This window comes from Pristiophorus japonicus, chromosome 4, assembly GCF_044704955.1.
Source record: "Pristiophorus japonicus isolate sPriJap1 chromosome 4, sPriJap1.hap1, whole genome shotgun sequence".
Taxonomy (NCBI): Eukaryota; Metazoa; Chordata; class Chondrichthyes; family Pristiophoridae; genus Pristiophorus; species Pristiophorus japonicus.
The window spans coordinates 128,661,968-128,679,203 of record NC_091980.1 but is presented as its reverse complement, the minus strand read 5'-3'; the positions used below and the strand labels follow the sequence as shown (position 1 = coordinate 128,679,203).

At 46.3% G+C, this 17,236-nt stretch overlaps 1 protein-coding gene across 1 annotated transcript; it reads right to left on the bottom strand.

Moving 5' to 3' along the window:
* Positions 1-527: 527 nt before the first annotated feature.
* LOC139262186 (ferritin heavy chain, oocyte isoform-like) lies at positions 528-2,686 on the bottom strand. The gene is made up of 4 exons (XM_070877331.1): positions 2,585-2,686; positions 1,556-1,702; positions 1,050-1,175; positions 528-683 (listed from the first exon to the last, which is right to left on the bottom strand). The coding sequence occupies exons 1-4, from the start codon at positions 2,684-2,686 to the stop codon at positions 528-530; spliced, it is 531 nt and encodes a 176-aa protein (XP_070733432.1).
* Positions 2,687-17,236: the final 14,550 nt, after the last annotated feature.

Sequence of the window (17,236 nt, the reverse complement as noted above, 5' to 3'; positions counted from 1 at the left end):
TCTGTCCCAGAACCACCACACTTGGGTATCCACACTAACCAATGAAGCTGTGACAGCAAGCTAATGCCACCTGTTGCTTTCCTGCTTTACCCAATTACAGTCACCAGGCTTAAATGCTCTCAGACATGACTGGTGTGTACAGCAGGTGTTGCTCTACCTACAAAGTTTAACAATGTCTACAGCAGCAGTGGTAAATTTAGTTACTGAACTCCCTGCAATAATAAGTCAACAAGATCTACAGCAAATACTGAATACAAAACAGCTAATTCCAGGGCTTTACATAGATATACATCAGAGTCAAACCAAATCCCATAACACTGTTGCAGAGGGTAGTGTAATTCTGGTTATGTTAATTGAAAGATAAAGCAACCACTGACAAGGAGACAAAACCAGTCCATTGTTGAACAGTTTATTTAGTTATGTTACATGTCACATCTTAGCTCTTTGTACAAAGCAGAAGCAATCATTCCCTACAGGATAGGGGACCTAATTATACAAATACAATAAGCTTGAACCCATCAGTCAGTTTAGTCACTCTCCCCCAGGGTGTGCTTGTCAAACAGGTACTCTCCCAGGCCATTCTCAGGGGCTCCCAATCTCTTTAGGTTGGTGATGTGATCTCCAAGCTTCTTGATCATCTTCACTTGTTTATCCAAATAGTGGGTCTCCAGGAAGTCACACAACTGAAAGAGGGAGAAGCTAGTTATGGCCAGCAGCAGATATCAAGGAATGTCAGCTTCCCCTTCAGAATTGGGATTTTAATATCCTGAACTGGAGGATAGTCAAGTGGTGCAATTGAGATTGATGGAATTACTGCATCATTAGATTAAATTTACTGCACTTTATGTGCAGAGATCCTGGGATCACTGGGACACATTTACTCGTCATTGTCCAGTCGGCCAACATTCCCCCATCCCTTCCCACTGCTGCCCAAACGAGACACCAACACAAATTTGTTATGCATGGAGATCTTTTAATTAGGCCCCTGTAGCAAGTTTGCACAACCTCAAACTTACCTAAAAGCCCACATTAATTGACCAAGAACTTACATGAGGGTCCATGCTCCCAGTGGAGAGTTTGTGCAGATCCAGCAGACTCTGGTTCACATTCTTCTCCATCTGCAGAGCTCTCTGCATCACCTCCAGACCATTGCGCCACTCATCCTGCTCTGGTTTCTGGAAAGAAAGTTCTAACAGTTCACTTTCTAATGTTTGTTTAATTCATTGCAAGTACTAAAGGAAATTGGGGTGCAATCAAAAGTCTACTTTACCATGAACCTATTTGTTGGAATAAAAAATTGCCATTACACTATCACAGCTACTGGAGTTATATTGATAAGGCAAATAGCTTGGATGTATTTAAAGGGAAGCAATGCAAGTGCATGGGGATTAAAGAAAAGAATGCTTTGCTGACAGGCCGAGATAAAGCAAAATGAGAGGAGGCTCATGGAGTATAAACACCAGCTTGACTGAATGTCCTGTGTGCTTTAGAATGTATTGTGAAAATTCAGTCTAAGAGGAGCTAGACAGAAAGCCACTCCTTTATTGAGCCAAACCTCGATGTCCGCCAAGATAATTCGGCCTCCACGTTGATTCTGGAATTCCAGCAATTTCTCAGCATGCTCACGTTCCTCACGTGACTGCTCCTTGAAGAACTCAGCAAAGTGTTGCAGGGCAACATCATCCCGGTCAAAATAGAAGGACTATGGAGAGATCAGAAGAGTATTATATCACAGACCCATCATGTGTACAGCACAAAACTTCAACCTCAATATTTTGCTTTCTTGCAAGATTTCAAAACCTCACGGAATGTGGAACTCGTTAATGGCAGACAAAACATTACAGGGACACCCTCAAAATCTCCCTGAAAAATTGTAACATCCCCACGGACACCTGGGAGTCCCTGGCCAGAGATCGACCCAAGTGAATGTTTACCCCGGATGGCACTGAGCACCTAGAGTCTCATCACGAAGAGCAAGTAGAAATCAAGCACAGGCAACAAAAGCATTCAGCAAACTAGTCCCACCCATCCTTTCCCTCAACAACTATATGCCCCACCAGTTTTAGTCTGTGGTTCTCATTGGACTGTTCAGCCACCCAAGGACTCAGTGGAAGCAAGTCTTGCTTGATTCAGAGGGCCTGCCTTTGATGGACATTTTCATGGAAACAATCTTTTGATACCCTTACCCAATGAGAAATCAAGGCTTTGATGCTGAGCCAAGGTGTGTGTGGTGGGGCAGTGGTTGGAGGAGGAAATGATAAAGGCATTAGATTTTCACCACGTTTGCAGGAAAGACTTACTGACTTCCCTCCTAAATGGCCTGACTCTAATTTTAAGATTACATCCACTCATTGAAAAAGGCAAGGTAGAGAAAGTCCATGGAGTGATTGAGAATTAGGATACAAATTCTGAATTCCATGCATTGAGTGCAGAATGTATTCAGAATAAACTTCAAGCTTAAGAGAGCTCCAGAATAAGTCATTATTAAAGATATGCAGAATAGATAGACTGGGTACAGCACAGAATTTAGGAAATTCACATTACATCATCTCCGTTGTGAAGTGGTCTAAAATGCAAAACTCACCATAGAGAGATAAACATAGGAGGAATAGAGCTCCATGTTGATCTGCTTGTTGACAGCATCCTCACAGTCCTGGTGGTAGTTCTGATGCACTTGAGAAGCCATCTAGATTCTTTTTCACAAATCAAAACTTTGTGGAAGCAACAAACTCCTGTAAAGATTCAACCAACCTCATATGCCTGCATTTATACTGCTGGATAATCCAGGGTGTGGCAGCCTGCAGGATGAGTGACAGTCCTCAATAACCAATCAGAAGTTGCAGTCTCTCAGAGCACCAATCACGTAATGGGAGGAGGGGGCGATGGACTCCCAGAGCCAGTCAGATCTTTGAAGAATGAGCATCATTGGCTGACAACTCAATGAGGATCTCAATTGTCCTAACTTTCCTCAAACACAGTTCAAATATCCAGAATCACAGGTTAAAATTAATCCTCTATGATTTAGGCTAATCAATTGGGAAAAACTTAAAACGTAAGTGCTCCCTTCCAAAAATCACAAAACTAACCTAAACACTTAGCAATTTATAGTTTATTTCCCTGTATCCACGCTGCACTCCAGTCCCTCTGGCGCCCAATGGTCATTGGAGGCCTCAAGCATACCGGCAGATACTGCGTGCTCCCTCTGCTGGGACACCCGGACACGGACAAAGTTGCGGACGAGAAGCAGGCTGCCGGAGAGAACACCCCATCGACTGTGCCCTGCCTGGACCAGTTAATGGCCACCTTGAAAGGTTCATTAAATCCTCTGTTGTTTGCGAGTCAGTATATTTTTAATAGTTCTGGATTGTTGAGTGGGTTGGTCATTTGCAGGTATCTGAGGGTTTGATGCAACATCCAAAAAGATCGGTGAGTGTGCAAAGCAAACAAAAGTGGGTCAGATGAATACAAATTGCTTGTGATCAATGTGTCAAACACAAATACTCAGATACTCCATCACTTACAAGTTTAGCTCAAATGTGGAGAGGACAATGCGATGTTCAGTTCTTGTTTTTTATCATGACATTTTGGAAACAATGAAACAGACTGTAGTCCAAAAAGAAAGACAAGCATTTACATAGCGCCTTTCACAACCTCAGGAAATCCCTGAGAATTTTACAGCCAATAAGGTACTTTTTAAAGTGCAGTCACTTTTGTAATGTGGGAAATGTGGCCGCCAATTTGCAAATGGCAAAACTCCAGAAACAGCAAGGTGAACATGACCACATTATTTGTTTTCAGTGACATTGGATGAGGAATAAAAATTGGCCAGGTCACAGGGGATAACTCCCCTGTTCTTCTTCAAAGTAGTGCTCTGAGATCTTTTATGTCCAACTCAGAGGGCAGTCAGCACCACGGTTGACCATTGCATCCTAAAGATGACAACTGCGACAGTGCAGCACCCCCTCATTACTGCACTGTAGTGTTAGCCGAGATTCTGTATTCACGTCTATGTCGTGGGGACTTGAACCCACTACCTTGTGACTCAGAGGCGAGAGTGCTACCCACTGAGTTCATCTGACTGATCTCCGGAACTTAAAACTCTCAGTTACCCACTACGCCAATATCTATTTCAATCATCTGTGAAATCTCCATGTTATCAGCCTCCGGTATTCCCAGACTCAGCTCCTGTGTTAGAACACGTGTTAGAGCTGAGCGCCCAAGTTTGGATGTCACTGGCAAGGCCGACATTTATTGCCTGTCCCTAGTGGCCCTGAGAAACCGCTGGTGAGACTCCTTCTTGAACCATGTTCAGGTGCTCAATGGTTGAGAGATGATTTGCTCGGTCACTTCAGAGGGCAGGTAAGAATCAACCACATTACTGTGCAAATAGAGTCACATATAAGCCGGACGAGGTTAGGACGGCAGGTTTCCTTCCCTAAAAGGAAATTACTGAGCCAATTGGATTTTTGCAACAATCCTAAAAGTCCATGGTTACTGATATCAGTTTGTTTTAAATGTTAAACTGAATCCAAATGATGGTGGGATTTGAACTCACATTCCATGTATTATTGGTCCAAGCCTCTGCATTACTAGTCCAGAAACATAACCACTGCACTATTGTACCCCTAGCATACAGCTTGAAAAAAGGTTGAACCTCCTTTATTTATTCTCTATGGAAATTGGCCTAGTTCACAGAGGCTGGTAGTTATGTCCAGTGTATATATTAGCAGTTTACATTAAGATACCCAACTATGTTACCAATTTTTCCTTTTCATACGCAAATTTAGTGAGGCCTTATCCCATGTTCCTTGTGCTTTGGATCAATACCTGCTTCAGCGAACACTTTCCTGTGTTCCCAAAATAGAAAGTCTTTCAGCAGTAATTCTTGGTGGTTGTCTATTCGAAGGTACAGACTTTGTACTGGAACAGCACATCCTTGGCAAAGTGGTTCAAACATGAGGGGCGAGTTCTTCCCGTGACCAGATTACACTGAAATCTCTTTCTCCAGTTCATCCAAATTTAAAACCAGTTAAAGGCTAAGATTAGACTTGTAGCTATGACCATCTTAGGCTACCATTGACCCAAAGTCATTAGTCTGGAGGGGAAGAGATTAAAACAGCCACATACCCAAGCAAATCAGGTTTGATCAAGATCACAACCAATTTCTCAGCAGAAGTAGTTCTTGTTCAATGCAAGGTCACACGACATTGATCTGAAAATATGCTCAGTTACTTAAAAGAAGAAAAGGAACAAAAGCAAAATACTGCGGGTGCTGGAAATCTGAAATAAAAACAGAAAATGCTGGAAATACACAAAAGGTCAGGCAGCATCAATGGAGAGAGAAACAGAGTTAACGTTTCAGGTCAATGACCTTGCGTCAGAACTGGAAAAAGTTAGTGATGTAACTGATTTTAAGCAAGTGCAGAGCATGGAAAGGGGTGGGGGAGGGGAGGAAAGAACAAAAGGGAACGTTTGTTGTTATGTATGTTTGTAAACATTACCAAAATGTAAGACTTGCCACAAGAGGGCACACCTGTGGGAGACCGAAGGGTCACCTGTGCACACTGGGCCAAGCAGGTATAAAAAGGAATCCACCTTGCTGCATCCTCACTCAGGAGTCTGAATAAACTGACCAAGGTCACAGCAGTTTGAGCTTGCGACATAGTCCTATGGATTTATTCTGAACATAACAAATTAGCGATGAGTAACGGATCACGAACTTTCATGTGGTAATGGCTGCCTTTGGTATTCTTGAGTGATTTATTGAGGGTGGTGATTGGGAAGCCTTTGTTGAGGGCCTCGACCAGTACTTTGTGGCCAATGAATTGGACACGACTGAAAAGAGATCAAAGGCAGGGCGATTCTCCTCACCGTATGTGGGTCATCGATATATGGCCTCCTTAGTCAAACTAATGGACAAATCTTACGCAGAGCTGTGTACGCTGGCTAATGAACATCTCAAGTGAAAGGAGAGCACCCTGATGGCCAGGTACCGCTTTTAGACGCACCGTCGCTCCGAGGACCAGAACATGGCGAGTTCTGTCACCGACCTAAGACACCTTGCGGGGCAGTGCAACTTGCAGGATCCTTGGGGGGAAATGTTGCGGGCCTTTTTCGTGCTTGGAATTGGCCATGAGGTCATCCTTTGCAAACTGTTGTCTGCTGAATACCTAGATCTGAGCAAGGCCATCACGATAGCCCAAGCCTTCATATCCACGAGTGATAACACGAAACAGATATCTTCACAGAATTGAAGCTCACCGGCAAGCACCGTGCATAAAATAATGTTTTCAGCAGGCAGAACGGCACAGGGCAGGGTCCACACGATTGCAGAGGTCAGACCTAGGCCTAGAGTGACTCAGAGTCCAACATGTGGCGTGAATGTGTATCCATTTGCACCATGTTGTCGCTGCGGGGGCAGCCAGAGTGCTCATCAATGTCGATTCAAACCCTATGTGTGCATGGGCTGTGGAACAATGGGGCACCTCCAGCGAATGTGCAAACGATCTCTGACTCACCACGTGGCAGAGTCAGGAGAGGATGATGGATCCAGCGAGGATTACGATGAACAAGCAGGAGAGGCAACCTGAGGATGAAGAGGAAGTATATGGGATACACAACTTCACCACCAAAAGCCCTCCGATAATGTTAGAAGTTCAACTTAACGGCACACCAGTCTCAATGGAACTAGACATGGCGGCGAGTCAATCAGTTATGAGCCAGTAGGCATTCAAGAGGCTGTGGGGTGACAAAGCACAGCGACCCAAGCTGATCCCGATTCAGGCAAAGCTGCGCACTTGCACCAAGGAACTGATACCAGTTATTGGTAGTGCAGACATAAGGGTATTCCATGAGGGAGCAGTGCACGATTTACCACTGTGGATTGTTTCAGGTGATGGGCCAACGCTGCTTGGCAGGAGGTGGATGGGGAAGATTCGATGGAACTGTGAAGACCTCTGCCTACCTTCTCCGGTGAAGGGAGTCTCCCCTTCTCAAAGGCAGAGCAAACCCCCACCTTCAGCTGAACCAGGCATTGAAGTGCAGATCCATTTGCAGATCCCCAAGGCACAGGCCGCTCCTCACAACCACGAGAAGGTAAAGTTCAACCGAGCAGCGGTACCCACCACCCGAAACCGACGACCTCTTCGCAATGATGGAAGAGGCTCCAGGTCGACCATGCGGAGTGGGACTCCGGCCGAAACGATCTGAATGTGTCTTCCCGAAGCTAGAGGTAAAGTACCTGGGGAGGAAGATCACTGCAGTCGATATCACGGACACGGATGAGAATGCGTCCAGACCACTGGACGAGATTGCGTCCAGACCATGGGACAAGAAGGCATCCAGACCATGGGATGATAGAGCATCCAGACCACAGGACGATAGAGTGTCCAGAACATGGGAACTCGCCACAACGGAATGGAAGAATGTGTCGCCCAGCAAGGAAGACGAATGGGTTTGGGGCAAAGGTAAAGGGGCGGCCGCTGTGAAGGCCAGGCACCCACTCTGCTCCAATAAATTGTGTGCACTATGTAACCCTTGTGAGCGGTCTTTCGCGGCCAATGATGTGCCATTATATAGGGTTGGGGGTACCTTATAACAAGCCAAAGTAGCCAACCGGTCATATATGTATCTGACAAAGTACTCATAACAAGTGATGTGTTAATACACAGGGTCGTGTGTGTTGTACAGCAAGCCAAAGTAGTGGGCAAACCCCAACCAGTTGTACATGTATCTAACAAAGTATTCATAGCAAGTGAGATGTTACCACACGGGGTCGGGAGTGTTGTGCAGCAAGCAAAAGTAGCGGGCGAGCCCCAAACGATTGAACATGTATTCAATAAGTTAAACAAAGCATCAGCCTGTATTCATGGGACTAAAGAGATGTAGCAAAGAGTGTCCCAATATGTGCTCGAGTCAGACAAGCTGCTCATCCCACAAGCTTGGGAAGCAGAGGCACCATTATCGATGTATTGCTTCAAGAATGTCTAACTCTGTCTGTGCACTGTAACATGATCCGCCACGGGCCAGACACTGAGAGTGGCACTAATGCCCTCAGTTGGCTACAGTTGCCCACAACCGGTGTGGAAGCAGCACAGCCTGCAGACCCACTCACGGTCATGGAAGTCCTAGAAAGCAAGGGGTCAACCATAACGGCCCCCCAGCCTAGGACCTGGACATGCCAGGATCCCAGGTTACCAGTTGCCAAAGGTGATCTACTAGACGGGATGTGGCAACCTAGCCATCACAGAGACTGTTATATAGGTATACTTGTATATGCTCTGTACAGCCACTAGAGGGCTCATCCCCTGGAGTCCCAAGGGATCCCATAATCCCTTGGGAGCACAGGTATTTAAGGAGGCCTCACAGGTTCGAGAGGCACTCTGGAGACCTGAAATAGAAGACTAAGGTTGCACTTTATTTTAAGCTCACAGTGTTCAGTCTGACACTTTCTCCAGACATAACAACTGGCGACGAGATACAGATAGCAAACCCAAAGATGCAGAGAACAGTGGGCATCCTGGAGAAATTCTCGGAGGGACATGATTGGGAAACTTATGTGGAGCGACTCGACCAATAATTCGTAGCCAACGAACTAGATGGAGATGAGAACACTGCCAAACGAAGGGCGATCCTCCTCACCGTCTGTGGGACACCAACATATAGTCTCATGAAAAATTTGCTTACTCCAGTGAAACAAACGGAGAAATCATAAGATGATTTGTGCACACTGGTCTGAGAGCATTTGAACCCGAAGGAAAGCGTTCTAATGGCGAGGTACCCGTTCAACACCAACAAAAGATCTGAAGGTCAGGAAGTGGCGAGTTATGCCGCCGAGCTAAGATGTCTTGCAGGACATTGCGAATTTGAAGGACATTTGGAGCACATGCTCAGAAACTTTTTTGTACTTGGCATTGGCCACGAAACCATACTTCGCAAAGTTTTGACTGTAGAGACCCCAACCTTGAGCAAGGCCATAGCGATAGCCCAGGCGTTAATTGATATCAGTGACAATACTAAGCAAATCTCTCAGCACATGAGTGCTGCTACAAGTACTGTGAACAAAGACATGCTGTTTTCAAATCGCAACGTACAGGGCATGTCACACATGCTTGCAGCTGCACGTCCGCCGATGTCTCCACCATCAAGGGTGATGAATGCTAGTCCATTAACACCTTGTTGGCGGTGCGGGGGTGATCATCATTTCCATTCATGCCAATTCATAGGGTACGTTTTCATGGGCTGTGGAACAATGGGACATCCCCAACGTATGTGCAGGAGAGCTGCAAATCCTGTTAATCCTGCAAACCACCATGTTGTAGATAAGGACAGATCCACGGAGGATCACGACGAACCAGAGCCTCAGACCGAGGAGACAGAGGTACATGGGGTGCACACATTCACGACAAAGTGTCCCCCGCAAATGCTGAATGTTGAACTAAATGGACTCCCGGTGTCAATGGAGCTGGACACAGGCGCAAAAATACTTTCGAAAGATTGTGGTGCAGCAAGGCCTCAAGGCCAGTCTTAATTCCAGTTTGCACGAAACTAAGAACTGATTCCTGTTATCGGCAGTACTACCATAAAGGTCTCCTATGGTGGAGCGGTGCATAAGCTACCACTGTGGGTGGTACCGGGGCGATGGTCCCATGCTGCTCGGCAGGAGATGGCTGGGAAAGATACGCTGGAACTGGGACAACGTCCGAGCGCTATTGCCCACTGATGACACTTCGTGTGCCCAGGTCTTAAACAAATTTCCTTCGCTATTTGAACCGGGCATCGGGAAATTCCAAGGAACAAAAGTGCAGATCCACCTAATTTCGGGGGCGCAACCCATCCATCACAAGGCGAGTGCAGTACCGTACATGATGAGAGAAAGGGTAGAGATTGAGCTAGACCGGCTGCAAAGAGAGGGTGTCATTTCACCAATCGAGTTCAACGACTGGGCCAGTCCGATTGTCCCAGTCCTCAAGGGAGACGGCACCGTCAGAATCTGTGGCGATTACAAAGTAACTATTAATCATTTCTCCCCGCAGGACTAATACCCACTACCAAAGTCCGACGACCTCTTTGCAACGCTGGCGGGAGGAAAGGTGTTCACAAAGCTGGATCTGACTTCAGCCTACATGATGTAGGAACTGGAGGAATCATCTCAGGGCCTCACCTGCATCAACATGCACAATGGTCTTTTTATTTATAACAGATGCCCGTTTGGATTTTGATCAGCGGCGGCGATATTCCAGAGAAACATGAAAAGCTTACTGATGTCGGTCCTGCACATCGTGGTCGTCCAGGACGACATCTTGGTCACAGGTCAGGACACAGTCGAGCATCTGCAGAACCTGTAGGAGGTTCTTAGTCAACTCAACCGCGTGGGCTCAGGTTAAAACGCTAGTCGTGCATTTTCCTGGAGCCTGAAGTGGAGTTCTTTGGAAGGAGGATTGCGGCGGATGGCATCAGGCCCACCAACTCGAAGAAGGGGGCAATCGAGAAGGATCGAGGCCACAGAACATGACGGAGCTGCGGTCGTTTCTAGGACTCCTGAACTACTTTGGTAACTTCTTTTCGGGTCTCAGCACACTGTTAGAACCAATGTATGTCTTACTGTGAAAAGGGGATTAATGGGCATGTGGCAAAAGCCAAGAAAATGCCTTCGTAAAAACTAGAAAATTGTTATGCTCAAACAAATTGCTTGTGTTGTATATTCCATGTAAGCGTTTGGTACTAGCATGTGATGCGTCGTCATATGGCGTCGAATGTGTATTGCAACAAGCTAATGATTTTGGGAAACTGCAACTGGTTGCTTACACATCCAGGAGTCTGTCGAAGGCTGAGAGAGCCTACAGCATGATTGAAAAAGAAACGTTAGCGTGTGTCTATGGGGTAAAGAAAATGCATCAATATCTGTTTGGGCTGAAATTCGAATTGCTAATTGACCATAAGCCACTCATATCCCTGTTTTCCGAGAGTAAGGGATAAATACGATTGCATCGGCCTGCGTCCAGCGATGGGCGCTCACATTGTCCGCATAAAACAGACAAGGCAAAGACAAATGCGCTGATGCTCTCAGCAGACTGCCATTGCCCACCACGGGGATGGAAATGGCGCGGCCCGCAGATTTAGCCATGGTTATGGAAGCAGTTGAGAGTGAGCATTCACCCGTCACTGCCCGGCAGATCAAAACCTGCACGAGCGAGGATCCCCGATTGTTCCTCGTCAAAAACTGTGTGCTTCACGGGAGCAGGTCCAGTGTCCCTGTAGAAATGCAGGAAGAAATAAAGCCGTTCCTGCGGTGCAAAGATGAAATGTCTATACAGGCAGACTGCCTTCTGTGGGGCGATCATGTAGTGGTACCTAAGAAGTGCAGAGACACCTTCATCAGTTACCTGCACAGTACCCACCCAAGCATTGTAATGATGAAAGCGATAGCCAGATCCCACATGTGGTGGGCCGGTATTGATGCGGACTTGAGTCCTGTGTGCACAGATGTAATACATGGTCGCAGTTAAGCAAAGTACCTAGGGAGGTGCTGCTCAGTTTATGGTCTTGGCCCTCCAAACCGTGGTCTAGTGTACATGTCGACTATGCAGACCCGTACTTGGCTAAAATGATCCTTGTCGTTATAGATGCGTACTCCAAATGGATTAAATGTGAGATAATGTCGGCTAGCACGTCCGCTGCCACTAATGAAAGCCTGCGCGCCATTTTTGCCACACACGGCCTACCCAATATGCTGGTGAGCGACAACGGGTCATGTTTTACCAGTGCTGAGTTCAAAGAATTCATGACCAGCAAGGGATCAAACATGTCACATCTGCCACGTTTAAACCAATGAACAATGATCAGGCATAGAGAGCAGTGCAAACCATCAAGCAGGGCTTGAAGAGGGTAACGGAAGGCTCAGTGCAGACTCGCCTATCCCGAGTCCTGCTTAGCTACTGCCAGAGACCCCACTCGCTAACTGGGATCCCACCTGCTGAACTGCTCAAGAAAAGGGCACTTAAGACATGGCTCTCGTTAGTTCACCCTGATCTGCATGAACAGGTAGAGAACAGGCGGCTTCAACAAAGTGCATACCATGATAGCGCCAATGTGTCATGCGAAATTGAATTCAATGGTCCTGTATTTGTATTAAATTATGGACAAGTGGATCCCAAGTGGCTTCCCGCCACTGTGTGGCCAAAGAGGGAAGCAGGGTGTTTCGGGTCAAACTTTCAAATGGACTCATTCACCGAAAACACTTGGACCAAATCAAACTCAGATTCATGGACTATCCTGAGCAATCCACTTTGGACCCTACCTTCTTTGACCCCACAACATACACGCCAGTGCCAACCAGCACCACGGTTGACCACGAAGCAGAACCCATCATCCACAGCAGCCCAGCAGGACCCACCACATTAGGCAGCCCAGCAAGGCTAGCTGCATGGCAGACCAGTGAGGGCCCAACAATTGATTCTCTAACACCAGCTTTCACACTGAGACGATCAACCAGGGCAAGAAGAGCCCCAGATCGACTCACATTGTAAATTGTTACACTGTTGGCTTTGGGGGAGAGTGTTATTATATATGTATACTTGTATATGCTCTGTACAGCCACCAGAGGGCTCATCCCCTGGATCCCATAATCCCTTGGGAGCACAGGTATTTAGGAGGCCTCACAGATTGGAGAGGCACTCTGGAGACCTGCAATAAAAAACTAAGTTCACACTTTACTTTAAGCTCACATTGTTCAGTCTGACTCTTTCTCCAAACAGAACAGAGAAGAAAGACCCATCCCAACGTTGCAAAGTAAGGCAGGATGGCTACACACAGTCAGTGGTCCGGGGCCCCCAAACTATGGCCTAAGTTCCACGGGGACAACTAGGCCCCGCGCCACTACCAATAGTCTCAAGGCCATTGTGGCCATCCTGGGCTTGCCAGACCTCAGGGACAGCGAAAATAGCTTGTAGGAGGCAGCCCAAATCACTAAACCTAGCACCACGCGTGTCACGGTAGACTCACTACAGACCCGGCTAGCCTGGGTGCAACGCAGTCACCAGACAGAATCACTCAGAACCGAGCCTTCTATGTGCAATCAGCAGAGAATGCACCATAATTGCACTGCCCCTCCACGCGACATCAGATTAAGTGATGTAGACCATGTTCAGGGCCCCAGTTGGGCCGCTAGCACTGCTTTAGCCAAGTGGGTGAACAGAGTGTATGTGATGAAAACGGAGTAGTTGATTATGAAACCATGTACCGCGCTAATGAGTAAAGCATTTGGAAAAGCCCAAATCTGCGAACTGCAGATAACCAGGAACCATTGTGAAAGAACCTGGCCCCCATCGACCCACCAACACCATCAACTTCACCATCAATGAACCCGCCACATCAGGACTTCAACCCAGGTGATCGACCCGGGGACACGGGGCGCCAGATCGCCTCAACTTACAAATAACTTGTACATAAGACTTTGGGGGGAGTGATGTTATGTATGTATGTAAACCTTACCAAAATATAAGACTTGCCACAAGGGAGCACACCTGTGGGAAACCTAAGAGTCACCTATGCACCCTGGGGCAAGCAGGTATAAAAGGGGATTCACCATGCTGCATCCTCAGTCTGGAGTCTGAATAAAGAGACCAAGGTCACAACAGTTTGAGTTTATAATGCAGTCCTGTGGATTTATTGTGGGCATAACATTTATGATTGGGTGGAAGGCCGAAGTGATTAAATGACAAAAGGTATGAAAGTACAAAGCAAAAGGAGATGCAATGGGACAAGTAAAGGAACAAAAGATGGGTCGAGAAGAGGTGTAAATGGGTGCAACAGGATCATCAACAGCTGCCATCTGAAAAAGATGGGGACAGAGGTTTTGGTCTGAAATTGTTGAACTCGATGCTGAGTCCAGAAGGCTATAATGTGCCGAATAGAAAGCTGAGGAGCTTATGTTGAGCTTTGTTGGAACAGAGTAAGAGGCCGATGACAGAGAGGTCAAAGTGGGAGGGGAGTGGAGAATTAATGTGCCAGGCGACTGGAAGTTTGCAGAATGAACAGAAGTGTTTTGCAAAGCGGTCACCCAATCTGCATTTGTTCTCCCCAATGCCTCCTGTAAACAAGGGCAGATATCGACGACGAGGTCCAACACCGCCTTCAGTGCAGCTTTCGGTCGCCTGAGGAACAGAGTGTTTGAAGACCAGGACCTCAAACACGGCACCAAGCTCATGGTCTACAGAGCAGTGGTAATACCTGCCCTCCTATATGTCTCAGAGACATGGACTATGTACAGCAGACACCTCAAAACACTGGAGAAGTACCACCAACGTTTAATCCGCTAGATCCTGCAAATCTACTGGGAGGATAGGCACACCAACATCAGTGTTCTCGCTCAGGCCTCCAACCCCAGCATCGAAGCATTGACCACGCTCGATCAGCTCCGCTGGATGAGCCACATCGTCCGCATGACTGACACATGACTTCCAAAAAAGATTTGGTCTCCCCAATTTAGAGGAGACCACATTGTGAGCAGTGAATACAGTATACTAAATTGCAAGAAGTACAAGTAAATTGCTGTTTAATCTGGAAGTAGTGTTTGATGCTCTGAACAGTGGGAAAGGAGGAGGTAAATGGGCAGGTGTTGCATCTCCAGCACTTTTGCGTGAATGTGCTATAGGAAAGGGAGTGAGTGCTGTAGGTGATTAAGGAGTGGACCAGAGTGTCACGGAAGGAGAGGTCCCTTCGTAATGCTGAAAGATGAGGGAAAGGGAAGAGGTGTTTGCTAGTAGGATCGCTCTGAAGGTGGCAGAAATGAAGGAGGATGAACCGTTCAACGTGGAGGCTGGTGGTGTGGAAGGTGAGGACAAGAGGAACTGTATCGTGGTTCTGCGAGTGAGGGAAAGGGCTGAGAGCAGAACTGCGGGAAATGGAACGCACATGGTCAAGGGCCATGTCAATCATGGAGAGGATATGAGGCTAAAATCTCAGATCAGGGTCAAATGGCCTGGAAGAGGGATGGAGTCGGTGGCTAGGGGATGCAGTTTGTGGTGGTGAAGATAATTTTAAAAATAAGTGCCTGATTCATGTTGGTAAGACTTTTGTTCAATAGATTTAAGCTGAGCTGATCGCACTCGACAAATTCTACAGAATAGTGCAAGACATTAACCTATTGTGACACCATATTCTAGAATGCTAATACTCACTGAACCATGGGACATTAGGAGGTTAAATATACCGAGTGTAAGAGACAAGATGGGTCTATACTCAACATGGATATTTTCTCTTTCCTGTTTTGGCCTCATTGGCCTATGTGGAAGAACGTGAGACAGAAGCAGCTGAGATGACTATGTAGGGGTAGAGCAGTCTATGAGCTCACACTGAGTGTCGAGTAAATGGAGGGTGCAAGTGATGTCAGAGGTAGTGGTTAGCACTGGAGAAAGGCAGTTTGGATTTGTTGTTAGAATCATTGAAATTTACAGCACGGAAGGGGGCCATTTTGGCCCATCGTGTCCGCGCCGGCCGACCAAGAGCTATTCAGCCTAATCCTATTTTCCAGCTCTTGGTCCATAGCCCTGTAGGTTACGGCATTTTAAAGTGCACATCCAAGTCTTTTTTAAATGTGGTGAGGCTTTCTGCCTCTGTCATCCTTTTAGGCAGTGAGTTCCTGACCCCCACCATCCTCTGGGTGAAGAAATTTCCACTCATATCTCCTCTAAACCTCCCGCCAATTACTTTAAAACTATGCCCTCCTGGTTGTTGACCCCTCTGCCAAGGAAAGCAAGTCTGTCCTATCTACTCTATCCAGGCCCCTCAAATTTCTACACCTCAATCAGCTCCCCCCTCAGCCTCCTCTGATCCAGAGAAAACAGACCCAGCATCTCCAATCTTTCCTCATAGCAAAAATTGTCCAGCATTCTTGTAAATCTCCTCTGCATCCTTTCCAGTGCAATCACATCTTTCCTGTAATGTGGTGACCAGAATTGCACACAGTACTCCAGCTGCCGCCTAACCAGTGTTTTATACATTTCAAGCATAACCTCCTTGCTCTTGTATTCCATGCCTCGACTATTAAAGGTAAATATTCCATAGGCCTTCTTAGCCACCTTATCTACCTGGTCGGCTACCTTCAGGGATCTGTGGACCTGCACTCCTAGGTCCCAATTTTCCTCTACACTTTTCAGTGTTGTACATTTAAAGTGTATTACCTCCCTTGTTAGACCTCCATTAATGCATTACCTCACACTTATCTGGATTGAATTCCGTTTGCCACTGTTCTGCCCATCGGACCAGTACATTGATATCTTCCTGCAGTCTGCAGCTTTCTTCTGCATTATCAACCACATAGCCTATTTTAGTTTCACTTGAAAACTTTTTAATCATACCCCTAACATTCAAGTCCAAGTCACTGATATATATCACAAAAAGCAAGGGACCCAGCACTGAGCCCTGCGGAACCTCACTGGATACAGCCTTCCGGTCACAAAAACACCCTTGAACCATGTAGGGTGTTTGTTTTTTCACTCTATCCTGATTCCTAGACCTCGGAACTTATAGTGGGAAAGGACAACACATAGTACAACATTTTAGGCTTAACCCAGTGTCAGTTTTCTTATGCAACAAAAATTAACTAAAATTACAGAACTAGACATACAATCACCTTTGGGCTGTCCTGTATGAAAGGCGTCAAATCAAGGCAAAATTTGATTAACCTTGACTCAGGCACTCACACTTGCCTCTGCAGTTGTCAGTCAACTATGATCTTATGGAATGGTGGAACAGGCTCAAGGTGCAATTGGGCATGCTCCTACTTCTGTTTTTAGGTATTAGCATGGAGTGGGGTGAACATTGACCCAATATATTTAGGTGATTATGTAGATAAACAGTTAACCATTAGCACAGTCCTGAGTTCAGAGCGAGGAACACATGTCGGAGTATCCAACTCAATACATGGATATACACCAGAGGAAAAATAAATTTCATAGGACTTAATTTATAAAAAAAAAACCTGTTACACAACTCAGTGTAATTCTTGTTTGATGTAAACCACGTTATGTTAATTGAAAAATAAGCAACCACCTCAAATATACAAGATGACAAAATCCAGTCCAATGTTGAACATTTTATTGACAGTTATGTTACATTTCACATCAAGCACACAGGTCACACAGCTCTTTGTACAAAGTCATAAGCCCTAATTGCCTACAGGACAGGAGTTTAAATTTTAGGAATACAAAGTACTAAACAAATCCCGTCAGTCAGT

Bases quoted from the DNA above. Each gene is read 5' to 3' on its own strand.
- LOC139262186 (XM_070877331.1), bottom strand. From the start codon at position 2,686: ATGGCTTCTCAAGTGCATCAGAACTACCACCAGGACTGTGAGGATGCT. The intron at 1,176-1,555 runs GTTTGGCTCAAT...CTTTCTTTCCAG, and splicing joins TTATCTTGGCGGACATCGAG to AAACCAGAGCAGGATGAGTG. The intron at 684-1,049 runs GTAAGTTCTTGG...TCCCTCTTTCAG, and splicing joins CTGGGAGCATGGACCCTCAT to TTGTGTGACTTCCTGGAGAC.